At 37.6% G+C, this 19,660-nt stretch overlaps 1 protein-coding gene across 19 annotated transcripts in view; it reads left to right on the top strand.

Annotated features, from left to right (window-relative positions):
* Trip12 (thyroid hormone receptor interactor 12) overlaps window positions 1-19,660 on the top strand; it is a 131,117-nt gene that overhangs the window by 94,615 nt on the left and 16,842 nt on the right. For 14 of the 19 annotated variants that reach the window (XM_059278577.1, XM_059278578.1, XM_059278593.1 and 11 more), the window contains 12 exons: window positions 516-657; window positions 1,385-1,576; window positions 2,750-2,901; window positions 5,229-5,401; window positions 5,705-5,778; window positions 6,409-6,608; window positions 7,156-7,283; window positions 7,886-8,037; window positions 10,284-10,426; window positions 11,445-11,601; window positions 13,599-13,697; window positions 19,336-19,450. In XM_059278577.1, coding sequence (XP_059134560.1) covers window positions 516-657; window positions 1,385-1,576; window positions 2,750-2,901; window positions 5,229-5,401; window positions 5,705-5,778; window positions 6,409-6,608; window positions 7,156-7,283; window positions 7,886-8,037; window positions 10,284-10,426; window positions 11,445-11,601; window positions 13,599-13,697; window positions 19,336-19,450 — 1,727 coding nt within the window. The remainder of the gene's footprint in view (window positions 1-515; window positions 658-1,384; window positions 1,577-2,749; window positions 2,902-5,228; window positions 5,402-5,704; window positions 5,779-6,408; window positions 6,609-7,155; window positions 7,284-7,885; window positions 8,038-10,283; window positions 10,427-11,444; window positions 11,602-13,598; window positions 13,698-19,335; window positions 19,451-19,660) is intronic. The other 5 variants (XM_059278592.1, XM_059278591.1, XM_059278588.1 and 2 more) reach the window with 1 other exon arrangement.

Genomic DNA, 19,660 nt, shown 5'->3' with positions numbered 1-19,660 from the left:
ATTTTAATTATAACTTTTAATATTGAGTTGGCTGCTGATTCTCTAAATTACGAAGAATAAGCAAATGTATTTTTAAAGTTTATAATTTAAACAGCCTGCTCACATGCTTATGTAAATTTGCATTTGCATATAAACATCTTGTTACTGTTCATGTGATGACCTGAAATATATTCTATGTACCTAAGCAATTCTATAGATAAATCTATGTACCTAAGCCATTCTATAGATAAATTTATAAATAAATCTATAAATCTATAGATAAATTGTTTTCAGAATGAAGCTAAATTTACTTACTCTGAATTATAGTAATGATCATAGACCAGTTGCAGTCAGTAAACTTGTAGAAGTTGGTTCTTCCCACCATGTGGATGGATCCTGGGGATTGAACTCAGGTCATTGTGGCAAGAACCTTAACCTGCTGAAATATCTTCTAGGTCCCTAATCTGACTTTTAATGTAGTTTTTTTTTTTCATACCTACACAGAGACATTAATATTTTCTTTTTCCTCGTTTTAGAGAAAAAATTAAAGGTTGGATTAAGGAGCAGGCACATAAATTTGTTGAGCGTTATTTTAGTTCTGAGAATATGGATGGAAGCAACCCTGCCTTGAATGTACTTCAGAGACTTTGTGCTGCAACTGAACAACTCAACCTCCAGGTACTGTGTAGTGCATCTTGTTTGCTGGTAGATAGTTAAGTAGGATTTGTAGAAACATTGATTTCTACAACTAATTTCTTTTGCTCCTTGTCTCTTGACTAGCCATTGCTTTCCATTCTTTGTGTTTCCTATTTCTTGACAAATGATAAAATTTCAAAATGCTTAAGAATGTCTTTTATAATTCCTCATAACCATCTCCAACTGCAGACTCATAACAATTACTCGTAAAGGCTTGAATCTTTATCATGACCATTTCATCTGATTGTTTTTTTTTAATGTACTTTTTGTAATTTCTGTTCTTGTTTTCTAAGCTATTTCATAAATATTTTAAGTTTACTAACTTAAAGCAATGTCATGTTTTATCATTTTAATCTGGCTTTCTAAAAGAGCCCTACTCCAATTTGAAAAAGTTATTAAAATATTAATTGTACAAAGTCATGGTCTTCATTATTACTTGTTCATAACAGTAGTAGGTCTTTTGACCTCCATTGGATTTTAACCAGGTTTATAGTAGTACTAGGAATGAATTCCCTCTTGTGCAGTGGGCTTCAGATCTCAGCAGAGAATTAGCCCAGTAATAGTCGAGCCACTATTGTACCAGTGGGCCATCTTGCCTGCCAGGTTGTGTTGGAGCTCATAGGGTTTATGGCTGGCCGGTGTTTGTTTGTTTTTAAAAGCCATTGAATATATATTTTGATTCTTATTGGGAAATTCTCCACTCTTTCAGGTGGACGGTGGAGCTGAGTGCCTTGTTGAAATCCGTAGCATAGTCTCTGAGTCTGATGTTTCATCATTTGAAATCCAACATAGTGGATTTGTGAAACAGCTGTTGCTGTATTTGACATCTAAAAGTGAAAAGGATGCTGTCAGCAGAGAGATTCGATTAAAGCGATTCCTACATGTCTTTTTTTCTTCTCCAGTAAGTTAATAATGGTCATGACGTCTTAATAGAGTTGTTACTAGCAAGTGCGTACATTTGTGTCCTGTGTGTTACGTATTCAGTTAGATTCCTTTGACATTTATTTGTTGACAAAGTTTTACTATGTAGATGAGCCTAGCCTGGAATTCAGAAATCTGCTTGCCTTTGTTTTCAGGTGCTTGGGTTAAAGGTATGAGTTACCATGCTTGGCTTCTTTAAGTTTTTGTCTGTCATAAAATAGTATTTAAAAAGAAAAAACAATAAAAACAAATACCCTTTTTTCAACCACTAGTGACATGAAGCCCACATCCACTTTGTCCAGTATTTCTCCTCCCCTTACAAGATAAGCCCTTAATAGTAGCAACACTTATTAATATTTATTAATATTTGCTGAGGTTATGATAGGAAGATACAATGTTTCCATTTTGTCCATAAAAGATGCTTAACAACCAATCTTTACAAGGGCAGGGTCTGTAGGCTTGTTCCCATTTTTTCCTTTTGCCCCTAGTAGGTGAGAATAGAGCTAACTACTGTTGATTAGACCTCCTGTTACAACTGCTTTAAAGAGGTCATAACTCAGGAAGTCGTTTTCTGCATATTTGGTGTGTAATGAGCTTAATGGTTACTGCTTAATAGCAAAACTACTTAACCATGCCCCTTTTAAGTGTTCGTAGGTATTTTTAAACACTGACTAAAGGCAGAAATGGTATTGTTAGATACGTATTTTGTTGTGTTTTGTTTTAAATCTTACTTTCACATGCATGTCGGTGCAAGTGTGGGATGTACCAAGTATTTTATACCTTGCTTAAGATTATGTGTATAATATGGGGCTGGAGAGATGGCTCATCGGTTAAGAGCACTGTCTGCTCTTCCAGAGTACCCAGGTTCAATTCCCAGTACCCACATGGCAGCTTAGAACTGTCTGTAATTCCAGTTCCAGGGATCCAATGCCCTTACACAGGCATATATGCAGGTAAAACACTAATCAGTGCACATAAAATAAAATAAAAAAGAAATAACTTACTTGGAAACATTGTCCTAATGAAGTCTATTTTAAAAGATAACAAAAGTAATAGATAAATTTCCATTTGTGAAACTTATTAAAATGTTTTTGCTGTGGAGTGTTGACTTTTCAAAAGGCCATGTTTAATGATGGTTTATTTATAACTCTAGCTTCCCGGAGAAGAGCCCATTGGAAGAGTAGAACCAGTGGGCCATGCGCCTTTATTGGCACTAGTTCACAAGATGAACAACTGTCTCAGCCAAATGGAACAATTTCCAGTCAAAGTGCACGATTTCCCTAGTGGAAATGGGGCTGGCGGCAGGTAAGGACCATTGCCTGCTTATGTCCACTTGCCACCAGAATTGTTGAAGGAAAGCATGTTGAAAGGTCTGGTAGTAAGGTCTTGGTAAGATCATGCCATGTATTTATTTTTTGTTTATTTATTGTTTTTTTTAAGACAGGATTTTTCTGTGCTGTCTTGGATGTCCCTAGAACTCCTTAGACCAGGCTGGACTTAAAAAGAGATCTGCCTCCCTCTCCCTCCCAATTGCTGAGATTAGACATGTGACACTACCCTTAGCCCCTTAGCTCATACCATGTATTTTAACAACTAACATTTTTCAAGTAGGTAAATCAATGACGAGGTTGACAATATTTGATACACATTTTTAGTTTTTTTATATTGATAAGATTTAATATGTAATACTTCTCCAACTTCTTTATTTTTATTTTTATTCATTCATTCATGCATTCATTCATTCATTTATTTTTGGTTTTTTCGAGACAGGGTTTCTCTGTGTTGTTTTGTTGCCTGTCCTGGATCTCACTCATGAGGCTAGCCTTGAACTCAAAGAGATCTGCCTCCCGAGTGCTGGGATTAAAGGCGTGCGCCACCACCGCCCGGCCATTTATTTACTTTTGAGACAGAGTTTCTCTTTGTAACAGCTCTGGCTGTCCTAGAAATCACTTTGTAGACCAGACTGGCCTCGAACTCACAGAGGTCTGCCTGCCTTTCTCTCTAGTGCTGGGATTTAAGGCGAACGCTACCACTGCCTGGTCCAGTAATTTTTTTGTATGTGGGCAATAAAATAGTTATTCTGTGACTTCATGTGATAAGTGGTTATAACTGTATTTTAATGCGTTTTAGCATGTAAGTGGTCATATTGAAGTTTGACTTTCGGTAAAAATTTGTGTTATTCTTACTGGTTTTAAGGACTTATAAGTTGTTATAGAAAGATAAAATTAATGGGTTAGGGAATTCTCAAAGCTTCATTGAAAAAAATCTAATATAGGTTACTTTTATTTTAAAATTCATGTTTTCATGGGTTTTAAGAACTTTTAAAAATTTGAATCAAAACAGTATTTATAGTCATGTAGATAATGTTATCAATAGTGTGGCTGAAGTTGTTTTCTGCATATTGTGCTATAGCATTATACTATCTTGGGATAGTAATGAAGGAAAAGGATATCACCAAACATGGTGGCATCCCTGCAGTCCCGTTCAAAACACAAGGAAGGTGGAATTTTTTTTTTTTTTGCTTTTACTTTAGGTTTCACTTATAAATAAAAGCAAAATAATACAAAAATAAAAACTAACCTTCAGTTTACTTTGCTACATCCTTTTAAATGAATAGCTATAAGAAGTAGGCAGAATAGGACCTTGAAATTTAGATCTAGCCTGGGCTATTTGAGTTTCAAAATCATAAACCAGAACAAAAAGCCATGCGGCTTTCTATTGGTGAAATTATTATGGCCACTCCACGTAGTTAAAAGGGAGGTTTGTTTTGTGGGGTAATTTACAAGTGAAGGGATAGTTTACAGGATCTAGGTGTGTAGGGCTGTCTGGCGTGTGTCCTCTGGAGAACTGAGCACGGTCTGCCTTCAGGGTCCAGTAACCAAGAGCGTTCCCCCCCCCTCCCCCCAATCCGGAACTTCAGCATCCTCTTTCAGCCCTGCCTTGTAGGCGTGACCGTTACCGAAGCCTCAATGGGGGTTGGAACTTCCAGGTCAAAGCTGGAATGGCTACCCACTATAGCTTTCCACTTTTGTCCGAGTTTATATGATCTATGCTTGCTTAAAATATTTACACGCTTCATGGTGTTGTGTAATTAGCCACATTGTAAGTTTGACTATATTTGATTCTTGTCAGAATTTTTAACAGGAAGAAACAGTTACTAACCCTATGTAGCTATTCATTTAAAAGTGTGTAACAAAGTAAATTTGAAGGTTAGTTTTTATTTTTATATTATTATTTCATGTTTTTATTTTTATAAGTGAAATCTAACGTAGTAGCAAAAAGATAGAGGATTCTTTCCCCCTTGCTTTTCAAATAGAATTTAGTAGGGAAGGACAAAATACTACAGAAGTGAGTGTGCTTAGATAATTGAAGAGTTCTTATTCCAGAGAAATAATCTGGTAGGCATGATCACATAAATTCACAGTGGCCAGAGATCATGTTCATTTCATACTTTCATATGCATGAAAACACATTTAATTGTTAATTTATAATAACTTGTATTTAATAGTTTGATTTGTTGTTAAATCTTTAAGTGCTTTGTACCATAAGAAATGAAGTTTTTGTTACCTTTTTAGTTAAATATATGTTGACTGAAAATAATAGAATAACCTTTTTTCTCAAATTATCTTGAGCTTTTCTCTCAACAGAGGATCACAAGCTTTAAAATTTTTCAACACACATCAGTTAAAATGTCAGTTACAAAGACACCCAGACTGTGCAAATGTGAAGCAGTGGAAAGGCGGGCCTGTTAAGATTGATCCCCTGGCTCTGGTGCAAGCTATTGAACGATACCTTGTGGTTAGAGGTATTTTCTTCCTATGTACTTTACTTGTATGGTTATGAAATTAGCATTAAAGGGTAGATTGCTAGTACTGATAAATCTTAGGTAGTGGGAATCTCTGCTCCTACCAGAAATAGGCATATGTTGCAGTTACTTAATAGGCAGAGTGTTTTGTGCTTCAGAATTTTTTAGCTTTCTTCTTCATAGATCAGAATGTAATATCTATTTCTTTTTAAAGAGAACACCTATTTAACCAATGTATATACTCTTTCATCTGACACCTAATATTCCTAGATAACTATCTTTTTGGGGTTTTTTGGTACTTAGGGTATGGAAGAGTAAGAGAAGACGATGAAGACAGTGATGATGATGGATCAGATGAGGAAATAGATGAGTCTCTGGTAAGGTACTTTTCACACAATGTTATATCTGTGATTTAGCTTTCCCAGGTTCAAGTGGTGCCCTCATCAACCACTATTCGAAAAATCACAGAAATGAATTGTTTTAGTAATAACTTATTTTAATGTATTTATATAATTCATTTGTTAGTTATTAATTTCCTATTGCACCTGCTTATAAATTGAAATATTTTGTAATCGTGTATGTAGAGGAAGAAATAGACTAATATAAGTTGAATTCAAAATCTGAAGTCAACTGGATGTTACATGTGCAAAATTCACATTTGTAAGTAGTAGGTTTTTTTTTTTTTTTTTTTTTAAGGAGTTACACTAACCATACCAATATTCAGTTGTCTTCAAAGATGTGTATGCAAAATATGAATTGTCTAGACTTGGGTCTCATACCTATGTATATGTTAAGTATCCTCATACTTGAAACAAAAAATTCAATCTCTGAGCACTTCTGTCTTAAAGCATTTCAGGTAAGTGATAATCAGAATATATGGGCTTCAGGGGGATCTGTAGTTTTAAACATCAACCGTAGGTATTTGCCTGTTTCCCCAGCAGATATGTCTTGGCTAATTACAGATGTCAGTACTTTGACTTATATGGACCTTTCTTTGCTTTATTCAGGCTGCTCAGTTTTTAAATTCAGGAAATGTAAGGCACAGGCTACAGTTTTATATTGGAGAACATTTACTACCATATAACATGACGGTGTATCAGGCAGTGCGGCAGTTCAGTGTACAGGCTGAAGATGAAAGGGAATCTACTGATGATGAGAGCAATCCTCTGGGAAGAGCTGGTATTTGGACAAAGACTCATACAATATGGCAAGTCTGAACTGGTTTCTCTTAGTAGTATGTGAACTTAGTTTTGGAATTCATATTAAAGTCAAGGCCCAATTCTGTGAGGAGAGGGAGAACCTAACTCTTATATTTTAACTATGTAAAGCCTTTCAAATACTTAATTATGCATATATGTATATGAACATTACTTCCTCATTCTATCTACTGGAAAGCATGTTTATAGGCAGTAATCTGCTTTTTGATTCATTTCAGGTCTTTTAATGGAGTCAAAATGGTGTGGTATTAGATTATAAGTTTGATAACTTATAATCTGTGGCATTTGAATGCAGCTTCCTGTGCTGCCTTTAAGAGAACCATTTCTCAAAGTAAAGTCTTCCTGGGAAGACTTACTTGCTTATTTACTGTTCTTTTAAGACGACAAATGCTTGGTAACTCTCTGAATACAAATGGGGAGGGAGAGGTTGGATTCCAGGGAACTCTTAGGAATTCTGTGACTTAGACATTAGCTTTGTTCGACGGTTTGCACTTTTAAACATCTGTATTTGATTTTCATACTGTCTTATCCCCCTAGGTACAAACCTGTGAGAGAGGATGAAGAAAGTAGTAAAGATTGTGTTGGTGGCAAAAGGGGGAGAGCCCAGACGGCTCCAACAAAAACTTCCCCCAGAAACGCAAAGAAGCATGATGAGTTATGGCATGGTAAGATGACATACTGAGGGAAGCAGACTGTCATCAGGCCCTGGCTTCTCTGTATTCTTGCTTTTTAAAACTGATTTAGAGCTCCAGAAAGCTTTGAGTATAATTAAGATACAAATTACTATAGTGTGATTACTTTTAGTTAAATCTTTGACTTTAATATCTAGTAAACAAGAATTATCTATAAAATTAAAACTGGAAAATAGACTAGGAGGACATTCTTATAATATTTTAAGAATTCATGACTTGATGAGGGGTTAAATGCATTCATTCACTAAAGAAAAAAATGTCGAAGGCTTTCTTCGGTCACCAACAAACAGATTGGCTCTTAACCTCATAGGACAGTTGCAATGTGTCTTTATACAAGAAGGGAATGCAAAGGAGTTATTTTTCTACTGTTTTTTGGTATGTATGTTCAGGGGAACTTGAACATTTTATATGCCTGTGTGTTACTGTGCACAAGGTTAAAAGGGAAGAAATGTCTGATGGCATTGAGATATCAAGAAGTTAAACATGACACAGCTTCAGATGGTAAAGATGACTCTGGGTCTGAAGGTTTAGCTATTGCTACTTTGATCAAAACTGAAACTTGCTTTATCCTTTAGATGGAGTGTGCCCATCAGTAGCAAATCCTTTAGAAGTTTACCTCATTCCCACACCTCCTGAAAATATCACCTTTGAAGACCCATCTTTAGATGTGATCCTCCTTTTAAGAGTTTTACACGCCATCAGTCGGTACTGGTATTACTTGTATGATGTGAGTAATGTCTCTTCATGAAATCCTGTGTCCCCTTACAGTTTTCTATTTAGTAAATGAATGTTCTATTATACTAGAAATAGAAACAGTGATTCACTAAAAGTACACAATGAACTCATTTTGTGGAACTTAATATTCTTGGATTCAGTTTTTTTTTTTTTTTTTTAAAGAAATAACCAAACATTTCATTCTAGTTAGGGTTTCTATCACTGCCATGAAATACTGTGACCAAAAGCAAGTTGCGTAGAAAAGGGTTTATCTGGCTTACACTTCCACATCACTGTTTATCATTGAAGGATGTCCAGGCAGGAACTCAAGCAAGTCAGGAACCTGGAGGAGGCAGCAGCTGATTCAAAGACCATTTTAGAGTGCTGTTTACTTTACTGGCTTGTTCTTATGGTGGTTTGCTCAGCCTACTGTTTCATAAAATCCAGGACCACCAGCCTTGTGGTGGCCAAACCCATGATAGACTGTGCCTCCCACATTAATCACTAATTAAGAAATATCCTGCAGGTTTGACTGCAGCCCAGTTTTATGTAAATATTTCTAAACTGATGCTTCTTCATCTCAAATGAGTATACATAGCTTATGTCAACTTGACATAAAACTAGCCAGCACAGTTGATCCCGTGTCAACTTGACACACAAGCATATCACTGTTAAACTACAATCTTTTTTCTTATTCATCCCCAAGCTCACATGTTAATATTATCACAATATAAAACAAAAGTTCCACAGTTTTTTAAAAAATATCCATTCTCTTTAAAAATCCAAAATCTCTTTTAAAAGTTCAAAGTCTCAATTGTGGGCTACTGCAAAAATCAAAGTTAAGTACTTTGATTTTTTCAAGAGGGAATAACCAGGGCACAGTCACAATCTGAACAAAGCAAAACTAAACTCTAACAGTGTAAATTACTCAATTTCCAGTATCTGGGATTCACTCACTCTTACGGTTCCTCCAAGGGGATTGGGTCACTTCTCCAGCTTCCTCTACCAGGCATACTGCTTGTCTTCTGAGCTCCACTTCATTTCTGCTGCTTTCCTTGGTGATCATCCCATGGTACTGGCATCTCCAAAATGCTGGGATCTTTTGCAACTGGGCTGCACTTTAACCAGCAGCCTCTCCTGGGCTCAATTCTCTTCAGTAACTTGAGCCATGCCCCACAGTCCCACAGTGTGAAGCCTCACCTGCTTTTCATGATCCCCTCATAGGTTCAAAATAGTACCACCTAGGTGACTTGTACATCACCAAGTTCAGCTGCCAGCTCAAGATAAAACTTTGGTCACCTCTGGAACACAGCTTTTGTGTGCTGACTGAGGAAACATTTCCCAGAAGATTTCACCTTAGTGATGCTAGTTTCTTCTTAACCACTGCTAATTTCTCAGCTCCAGCAGACCAGCATCAGTTGTCCCAGTAACACAAAGGTTTCACTTCAGTGGTGCTGGTCTCTTGTTAGTCACAGCTGAGTCTTGGGCTCCAGCTGACAAGAGCCAGAGGCTCTTAAATTCAAAATATGTAGTGGCCCTGATAATGATAGATAATGAAGTGTTCCCAAAACTTCCCAAGCGCCAGGCTTCCATCCTCTGTATAACTCAACATTCTTTTTTTGGTTTTTCGAGACAGGGTTTCTCTGTGTAGCTTTGCGCCTTTCCTGGGACTCACTTGGTAGCCCAGGCTGGTCTCGAACTCACAGAGATCCGCCTGGCTCTGCCTCCCGAGTGCTGGGATTAAAGGCGTGCGCCACCACCGCCCGGCCTAACTCAACATTCTTACCCTCCACACTCCCACAGCACAGTTCACTAAGGTTTGAATGTTCACTAACTTTTCCAGCCCAAAGGTCAAAGATGCTTCCATAGTCCTCCAAAAGACAACATAACATGGTCAAGGTCTGTCACAGCAATACCTTATAGTCCCGGTACCAGTTTCTATCCTAGTTAGGGTTTCTGTTGCTGGGATGAAATACTATTACCAAAAGCAAGTTGAGGTTTCCCTTGTGTCAAGTTGACATAAATCTAGCCAGCACTCATTTCTTCATGAGTAAACAGTTGCATACCTCATTTCTTATTTGTGTAGTATGGGGAAGAGTGAAGGAAACAGCTTCATGGGGTTTGGATACAAGAAGTTTCAGAAATGGGAAATACCATTGAGGGACTGGATATTGCATGTAAAAATAGAGGTGAAATCTACAGACTGACTTCTGTATAAAGGAAGACATTTTTGAACTTTTTTTTTTTTCAATTTTACAGAATGCAATGTGCAAGGAGATTATTCCAACTAGTGAATTTATTAACAGTAAGTTAACAGCAAAAGCGAATAGGCAGCTTCAAGATCCTCTAGTAATCATGACAGGAAACATCCCAACATGGCTCACTGAGCTAGGAAAAACCTGGTAAGACAGTCCCTTTGATAAACTTGTAAATGTTAGCATGGTGTTGGTCTTTATTTGATTTGTGATAGAAATGTTATAGTTGATTTGTTCATATCTTTTCCAGTATTGTAGTATTTGTTGACAACTTGGCAAACCCACTGAAAGATATTTGACTGAGGATCACACTCCAGAGATGTGGCTGCTTGGTTTTCTGAGCTGTTTTTGAACTAGATACTATAGGCCTATTATTAGTTATGGTAAAAATAAGTTAGAAATTGAGGTTTTTCACTTGGATTCACCATATCCCCTACATGATGCCATATTGTAAAAAACAGAGATTCAGGTGGTCTTTTCAACAGCTTTTCTCAAAAATAAAACCCTTAAAGTCATTGTAGGAAGTGTCTTGGCTGTAGGATTCATTCTTTGAAAACAAGGAGCTTGTTCTTGGCAATGATTTTTTTAATGCTAAGCCTGTGATGCATGAAGTACTTTTGTATTTGTATTTGGAGTCTGGAATGTTGTTGAGCTTGTATGGCATGAGGGCTTGCATATATCCGAAAAGCTTTGGAACACGTTTAAGTTGATTGTGGATAGACAGTTGTAGATTTCATGTGGAAAGGCATGTAGAATACATGATTGCTCAACATTTAGTAATTTCAACAACAGCCAGGTGCGGTGTTGTAATGGCCTACTCCTGTAGGCCCTTCCATTAGAGATGTTTTAGGAGGACTGTCCTTCCTTAGAGTTTAAAGCCAATCTAGGCACCATAGTAAAACTCCATGGCAACAAAACCGTTACAGAATTTTTGTGTGTGTGGAGACAGGGTCCCTCTATGTAGTCGTGGCTGTCCTGGAGCTTGTTATGTACACTAGATTGGCTGAACTTGGAGATCCTCCCATTTCTGCCTCCCCAGTGCTGGGGTTAAAGGTGTATGTCATAGTGTATTTTATCAGAAGTTGTTTTCAATATAGATTTTGAAGTTTTTAAAATGTCTTCTGATTCTCACCAAAATGATAAATTTGTATTTTATCTTTTATAGCCCATTTTTCTTTCCTTTTGATACCCGACAAATGCTTTTTTATGTAACTGCATTTGATCGGGACCGGGCCATGCAACGACTACTTGATACCAACCCAGAAATCAACCAGTCTGATTCACAAGACAGCAGAGTTGCACCTAGATTGGATAGAAAAAAGGTAAGTATTTCCTAAGAGAGTTTATTGATGCTGAACTTTTTAAATTAAAGGCAGAACCTAAAATACTGCATCTGATTATGCATGCCTGTGGAGTAACAGCTTTCACTTGATTTCTCTTGTCTGTGTGAGTGTTTATGCATGTGGCTAGAAGAAAAGGTATTGGATCCCCTTCAGCTGGAAGTTGTGAGCTGCCTGATGAAGGGGCTGGGAACCAAGTAGCAGTTACTCTTAATTGCTGAACTTTATCATTCTTTTAAAAATCACCCCTGTTAGTAAAATTTCCCATTGAGCCTCTTAAAACTAATTGTCTATTTTTTTTTTAATTTTGTCTTCTGTTATTTCTGAAATAACATACTTCATTTAGTTACCATGATGCTTACACCTTAATTTCTTTCTTTTTATATTGAAAAGCTTCTCTTTTAAAATTGACTCTGTGTATTAGATGCATTTTGCTCCCTTAGCATGTCAGCCCATTTGGAAGAGTGAAACAGAATCCCTTGCATATTTTGAGTCTGTCCCAGTCAGCTCCAGTGTTGCTGACTTTATCATCTCCTGGGCTTCTAATCTTAGCTTGCAGTTGTACCGAAGCCATTTCATGTGAAACCAATCCCAGCCTTTTGACCTGCACTGTTTTATTTGTTTGAGGGATGTGTGTGTGTGTGTGTGTGTGTGTGTGTGTGTGTGTGTGTGTGTGTGCTGGTCTTGAACTCAGAAATCCTTGTGCCTCTGCCTCCCAAGTGCTGGGATTAAAGGTGTGCACCACCGCCTGGCTGACTTCCACCGTTATCTATCTATCTATCCATCTATCTATCTATCTATCTATCTATCTATCTATCTATCTATCTATCTATTTCACGGCTTCCAAGTTTTTAATCCCAAAAGTCCCATTAGGGATAACAAAAGGTAGAAGGAGTGATATTAATTAGAAACATATACATACCCAGGTTACTGTACTTAGCAGCAAATCATGTTATTTCTTTATCTCATGAAGATTTCCATCAGTAGCAGTGCTCTATGTTTGGAAATAGCAGGACCTTTGTCATCCTCATGATCTCATTAGGAGGCATCTTGTTCTTGGCAGTTCAGAGCCTAGAGAAATAGCTTGCCTGTCTCCTCTGTAGTCTCCACACCTACTTCCCTATCATCAAAGTATAAATGTGCCCAAGGATATTTTATGTAGCTGGAGCCCTGAATATCACTGTTTGACAAAGTAGCAAAGATCTTTTCTCTGACTTGAATTTTCTAAACTTGCCATGGATCAGGTTATATCAGTAATTATACTCTATCTAGCTTTCTTTCATATATTGAGAGAATATTTGTTGTGTGACAAAACTTTTCCTGGGGAGACACAACACACATCTTCTCACCCCAGTTAGGGAGTTCCAGAACAGAACAAAGTACAGATGTCCAGTGTGGTGAAGATGAGTTTTATTAGGGTTACTTACAGGAATATGGGTGAGGGGTTACTTATAGAAGCAGAAATTACTCAGAAGATAGTTGCATTATCAAAGCCCACCCTAGAATGGGTGACAAAGCTGGGAACCTGGAGAACACTGCACAGCCTATAGGCAGCTCAACAGTTTGGAGAGTGTCCTTTCCGGGTTCCTCAGTTGGTCTAAACCTCTTCCAGGCAGCTCAGTTGGTTTCTGTTTCTTCCAGGTACCTGTGCTGGTCTCTCTCTGCAGCTTTTCTCCTCTGAGAATGTTCTTTGCAACTCAGCTTTTCCAAGTCTTGGCAAGTCAGCTCATCTGAGTCTTCTGTGCAGCTCAACTTTACTTTCCCTGAGAGGAACTCTGAGCTTTATATTGTTTAATCTGACATGGAGGGTAGTGAGTCTGGTCAGTTTCAGGGACTGGTTAATGTCTTTAACAGTGCAGCCACTTTAACCTTCCTAAGGGATGTGCTTAAAGAAGTACTTTTCTAACAGTGAAATCTATTTTGCACTGCAGTAAGTGATACCTGAAGCATTATTTCTTTACATCCATTTCCTTTGTTAGCGCACTGTGAACAGAGAGGAGCTGCTAAAACAAGCTGAGTCCGTGATGCAGGACCTTGGGAGTTCACGGGCAATGTTAGAAATCCAGTATGAAAATGAGGTGAGTTTTGGACTCCTTGTAACTTACGCTCTTGATAAAATGTCATTTGTGCATATTGATACTATGAAATTCTGAAAGGCAGTTGGGAAATTTAGCTTTAAAAAATTTTGGTCTACTTTCTCTTTAATGATATGCTTTGTTTGTTTGTTTGTTTTTTCGAGACACGGTTTGTCCGTGTAGTTTTGGTGCCTGTCCTGGATTGAGAACTCACAGAGATCTGCCTGGCTCTGCCTCTCGAGTGCTAAGATTAAAGGCGTGTGTCACCGCCGCTTGGCTTATGATATGTTTTAAGTTCTATGTTTTTCAGGGGTTTAAATGCAAAATCAGAATCAGGGTTTTTTTCTTGGCATAATTATGCATATACCTGTATAATGTTCATGAAATGAGAGGCTGTCCTAAGAATCAGTAATTGAGAAATGCTTGGACTGCATTTTCAAAGTTAGTTTATTGATACACTGTAAAAGCATTCTCTAAGAATTGACATATGGAGCCATCTCCACCATGGCAAGTGGAGACTATCCATCTCTGTAAAGACTGCCCTGGCAGCCACAGGTCTAGTTTGCTAAGTTGTTGTTTTGCTAGTTTTACAAGCTCATTAATAAATGCATTCATGCAATAATGTGGCTGTTGTGTTGCTCTTTTTTCACTTCTGCAATGCACATGAGCCTCATTCATGTTGTGTGTGGTTTGTTTTGTTTTAATTTTCAATTTTTTTTTCCTTGAGCATTTTATCTCACAGGTGGCTTAATACGTGTCAGTCACTAGTAGGGGTGTTTGCATTCTTTTCAGTTTTTGACTTAGTGATATTGTTATAACATTCATGCCCCAAGTCTTTCTTTAATAAACATACTTGTGGTTCTCTTGGATATATATCTCAATTACTAAGTCGTTTGGTAATATATTTTAATTTTACTAAGAAATGCCATACTGTACATCAGTGTTGGTACCAGGTCTTTCACTTTCCCAATGATGTTATTTCTGAGTCCAGTGTTTTATGTTCTTACTCTGTACTTGGTGTTACCAGGTTTTTCAGTTTTAAGAATTGAAATTAGTAATGAGTTAGTAGTAGAATCTTGGTATGATTTGAATTAGCATTTTCCTTGTATTGAAAACATTGTTTTTGCATTATTGTTGGTCACTTAGCCATTTTGGAAAAGTTTCTGAGACTTTTTAGTTTTTAATTTGGTTTTGCTTTACCGTTGAATTAAGTTAATCCCACCCAGCACTTGGGAGGCAGAGGCAGGCATATCTCTGAGTTTGAGACTAGTGTAGTCTATATACTGAGTTTTAGGACAGCTGGGGCTGTTACACACAGAGAGACTTTGTCTTGAAAAACCAAAAAGGAAAAAAAAGTTTTGTTAACTGGATTTATAAATGGCTTGTCATTTCCTTTCAGTTTATCATTTATCTAGTTGATAATTTTTTCTTTCATGATATCTCAGATTTTAAATCCTGTGTTTTGTTATTTTAGTTCATATTCAATGATCATTTCACATTAATATAGTTTGAGACCCTCCCTCCTTCCCTCTTTCCCTCTCTGCCTCCTCCCCTCTTTCTTTCTTTTGTTCTTTCTTCCTTTCTTCCTTCCTTTCTTTCTTTTTCTCTCCTTTCTTAGAAAAAAAGAATGGCTTTCTTTTTCTTTTTTTAAATTTTTAATTTTTTATGTGCATTGGTGTTTTGCCACAGAACTGGAGTTACAGACAGTTGTTAGCTGCCATGTGGGTTCTGGGAATTGAACATTGGTTCTCTAAGAGCATTCAGTGCTTTTAACTGCTGAGCCATCTCTCCAGCCCCATGAGATGGTTTTCATCAAGCAAAAAAGGGCAGTGTGCCAAGAGATTCAAGTAATGGCTTTCTGTGTAAAGATTAACTTGGTGAATCTGCACTGCTTTGCTCCTATTTTCTTGTGTAAAAAATGTGGATAATAGAAGTACATCCTCAAAGTTGTAGCTAAGTTCTTATGTTTATGTATGAAGTTAGAACACTGTATAATAGTAAACACACTGTAAGTTTAATAGTTTTGTCTACAGTATTACCAGTAGCTATTTAAATAATTGTAGTCATGGCTTTAAGTTTTTACTCAGTTTCTTTTTGTTTTTGTTTTTGTTTTTCGAGACAGGGTTTCTCTGTGTAGCTTTGCGCCTTTCCTGGGACTCACTTGGTAGTCCAGGCTGGCCTCGAACTCACAGAGATCCGCCTGGCTCTGCCTCCCGAGTGCTGGGATTAAAGGCGAGCGCCACCACCGCCCGGCTACTCAGTTTCTTAAACATAATCTTATAAAAAAAAACTTTTCTTGAAAAGCTCTAAGGGCCCACAGTCCCCAGAATAAAAATATATGGAGGTTTGTATCCAGAGAATTGTATTATGTGTCAGTGACCCATATTATGGCAGAACTGTCCTGTTCTTACTGATCAGTGGGAGATTCCTAAGACAGAGGTGCAAAAGCAAAAGGGCATTGCAAATGATAGATGTAGGTGCCACACGAATGAGGCATTCAGACAGGGAGTTAAGCCTTGCAAAGACTTAATGGAAAGAGAGAGACATTTTCCAGCAGATTAAGACTTGAACCAAGGGATTGGGCCTTGGTGATGAGTGACATAAGCCAGTGCTATTTTGAAAGTTTTGGAGGCAGGGGAAATGGAGAAGAAAAAGAGGGAGGTAATAAGTTTATAAGCCTTTTAGTACTGGTTTGGATTTTTTTTTTTTAATCTCCTTCAAAGTAGTTTTTGCTCACAGGGTATGGTACTTAAATTTCTCATTTGTAAGACTGTAAAACCTTTGCTGTCTGTGAACCATCAGGTGTGTTTACTGTATTAAACATGCTTTCTATTTTCTTATTCTAGTGTTTTTCTTTTCTGAATGCTGGATTATTTTTTTTCACTCTTCAAATTGTAGCTGGGCTGAAATCTAAGGCTGGTGAAGATGTTTCTGTGGGTAAAGGCACTTGCCACCAAGCCTCCCTGAAACTCACATAGTGAAAAGAGAAATGTCCAATACAAATTGTCTGTTGAAACCTGAACACTTGGATTGCACATACATGTATGCATTCATTCACACATGCACACACAACAGGCATGAACTATTGACCCGTATGGGTTCAGAACAACTTTTCAGTGGTTCTGCTTAGAGTTAAGATTTGAACCGCTAGTGCAGAAACCAATAGTTTATGGTGTTCAGTTGGTCTTCCCTAGTCTGAAAAGAAGTTACAGAATCCATCTTCATTGGGAAAAATATAGTCATCACATCATCTTGCTAGAATGGCTAGCAAACTAAAATATGATAAACAGAACATTGCTTGGCGTATAAATATGCTGGTTTGTGTTAACTTTGAAGTAAAAAGACTATTTTAAGCCAAGTTGGTGGTAGTGGTATTGTGCTGGTTTTTATATTTGTTTGTTTGAGGCAGTCTCTTATTCTGTGTTTTTATTCCTGGAATATTATATTTTCCTCTCTTTAAAAATGTAGATAAAGCCAGACCAACTAAGTAGCTGTACATTAGTGGAATGTCTAGGCAGAATACTCCTGACCGGCCTCAGGAGGGAGTTGTGTTGCTTTAGTGGGTGTGACATAGACATTCACCTGTAGAATTTAATACTTTTTTTCAAAGAATTTAATACTTTAAGTTAAATCCATTTTACTTTTAGAAATAACTGTTTAAGAGGAAGGAATAGAGTATTAGGATTATTTTGGGATAATTTTGTGGAAAAGGGAGTTAAATGGCCCCAGGGCGCCACCTTGTGGACAACAGTGTTACTGCATGTCTAAAGTTTCCCTTTCTTCCAGTGGCTGGAAATCAATGGTGAGCAATCAAAATAAACAAGGTCCCTACACTACCATTGTGGAGGTTTTCTTTAGTTTTGAAGGTGCATGTGCGTGCATCCCGCCATTTTAAACTATGTGATCAAGAAAGATTAAAGATATAGAACAGGTTGGGTAAGATGGTAATGTGGTTCTAAGGTGACATCTGAGTTGAAAGCAAGTGCCTGCTGTTAGGGTGAATGGTTCTAGCAGAAGCTCAGGCAGTGTGTTCCAACTATCATGGGATCAAAGTGGTTAGAGCTACTAGTAAGTTAGGATAGAGCAGTAGCAGTCAAGGTCAGTGATACTGAAAGTAGGGATCATACAGGCTATTAGGCTGTGGTAAAAAAAAATGTGCTGTGCTTTGAGTGAACAAGAAAGCTTTTTCTTAGGAAATGTCACTTAATATGGTATGTAGGATGTTAGGAACACTAGTGTATGTGGTCATTCAGGAGAATGAATCATCATCAGTGGTGGAGAATCATTAGTTTAGAATGTGTTTTTAAGGCAGAGCTTATATTGTATAGTGAGTGACTGGTTTAGATTGTGGGGAGTAAGAAAAGCCAAAGGTGAACTACCAGATACCTGTTGGAGCATTGACTCGTGGTTAGTGATACCCATTTACTCATGTGGACTTCCGTGGAAAGGGTGGGAGCTAATCAGAAAGTGCTTTTGGGGTGCAAAATGACTGCTTTAAAATAGGAATTAAATATGGTAGACTTTATCAACTCTTGAGATAGTAATGAACTATTTTAAAAAGTAAGTGTAGTATCCTTTGTTTACACATGTTTGTAAGGGAGTGGTCACTTGAGCAGATTATTGTCAGATTATAATCTTAACTGTGTCTTTGTTATGGACTAAACTGGTGAGATCTTGCTAGAACATGGAGGAATGCTGAGTCTGTGAACACTACTCCAAGCATATTGATAATGGTGCTGTCATGTAGAAACTTTGTAAACTGAACAATCTCACCTTTAAATAATTTTAAATAGCAAAGCCTAGTCCCTTAAACTAACAGATCAGGAGCTCCAGGACCCCCCCCCCAGCCCTATTATTGTGATGGTGTGTGAACAGACAATGATAACTATCTTGGGGTTCCAGTGTATCCTTGGACTTAAGAGGCCACTGACTTAACTAACTGGTTGCTGACATGAATTTGGATCTTGAATTTTACCCCTTAGACTCCTATTAAATGTGTGTTAGACTATATGGGGCTTCAAGGCAGTCGAAATAATTCTCTTCATTTAAAACTTAAAAGGCAAGTATGTAATGGAATTGTGGCAAGACCCTAAAATGCCATAGGAAAGAGTCAAACTAATTGTTTGGGGGAGGTTGGGGGACTTCTCCTGAAAAGGTGGCACTTTAGTTGGTTTTGGGATGATAGTGTAGTACCATGTTCTCTAAAGGCAAAATTTGTAACCTCAGCAGGAATTTTGAGCCATGCAAATGGAAAGTTGGGGCCAGAGGGTTTCCAGTGCCCAGGACTCAGGGAATGTCTATTCTGGACAGTTGGGAAACCACCTCTTATGCTTCCTGGCAAATACTTTGTATAAGTGTCCATGTTGCGCGCTAGGCGGTGGTGGCGCATGCTTTTAATCCCAGCACTTGGGAGGCAGAGGCAGGCGGATCTGAGTTCAAGGCCAGCCTGGTCTTACAGAGCGAGATTCAGGAAAGGCACAAAGCTGCACAGAGAAACCCTGTCTTGAAAAACAAAACAAAACAACAACAAATGTCCATGCAGCCAAGAGGTTGCCAGGCAAAATGACACCACAATTTCTAAAATGATTCTCTTTTATTTATTTATTTATTATTTGTTTATTTATTTATTTATTTATTTTAGGTTGGTACAGGTCTTGGGCCAACACTGGAGTTTTATGCACTTGTTTCTCAGGAACTACAGAGGGCTGACTTGGGTCTCTGGAGAGGTGAAGAAGTAACTCTTAGCAATCCAAAAGGTAATGTGCAGCTGTGAGTCGGTCGGTTTGTATTACTCAGATCAGGTAAGGGGTCCTACATCCTAGTCAGTCTCTGCTGGGGCTTTGGTCTTTGTCTTTCTTTCTTTCTTTCTTTCTTTCTTTCTTTCTTTCTTTCTTTCTTTCTTTCTTTCTTTTTCTTTTTTTCTTTTTTTCTTTTTCTTTTCTTTTTTTTTTTTTTTTTTTGCCCCT

Source organism: Peromyscus eremicus, chromosome 13, assembly GCF_949786415.1.
Source record: "Peromyscus eremicus chromosome 13, PerEre_H2_v1, whole genome shotgun sequence".
Taxonomy (NCBI): domain Eukaryota; kingdom Metazoa; phylum Chordata; class Mammalia; order Rodentia; family Cricetidae; genus Peromyscus; species Peromyscus eremicus.
Note: the sequence above shows the minus strand (reverse complement) of the source record. Positions and strands in the feature narration are given on the sequence as shown.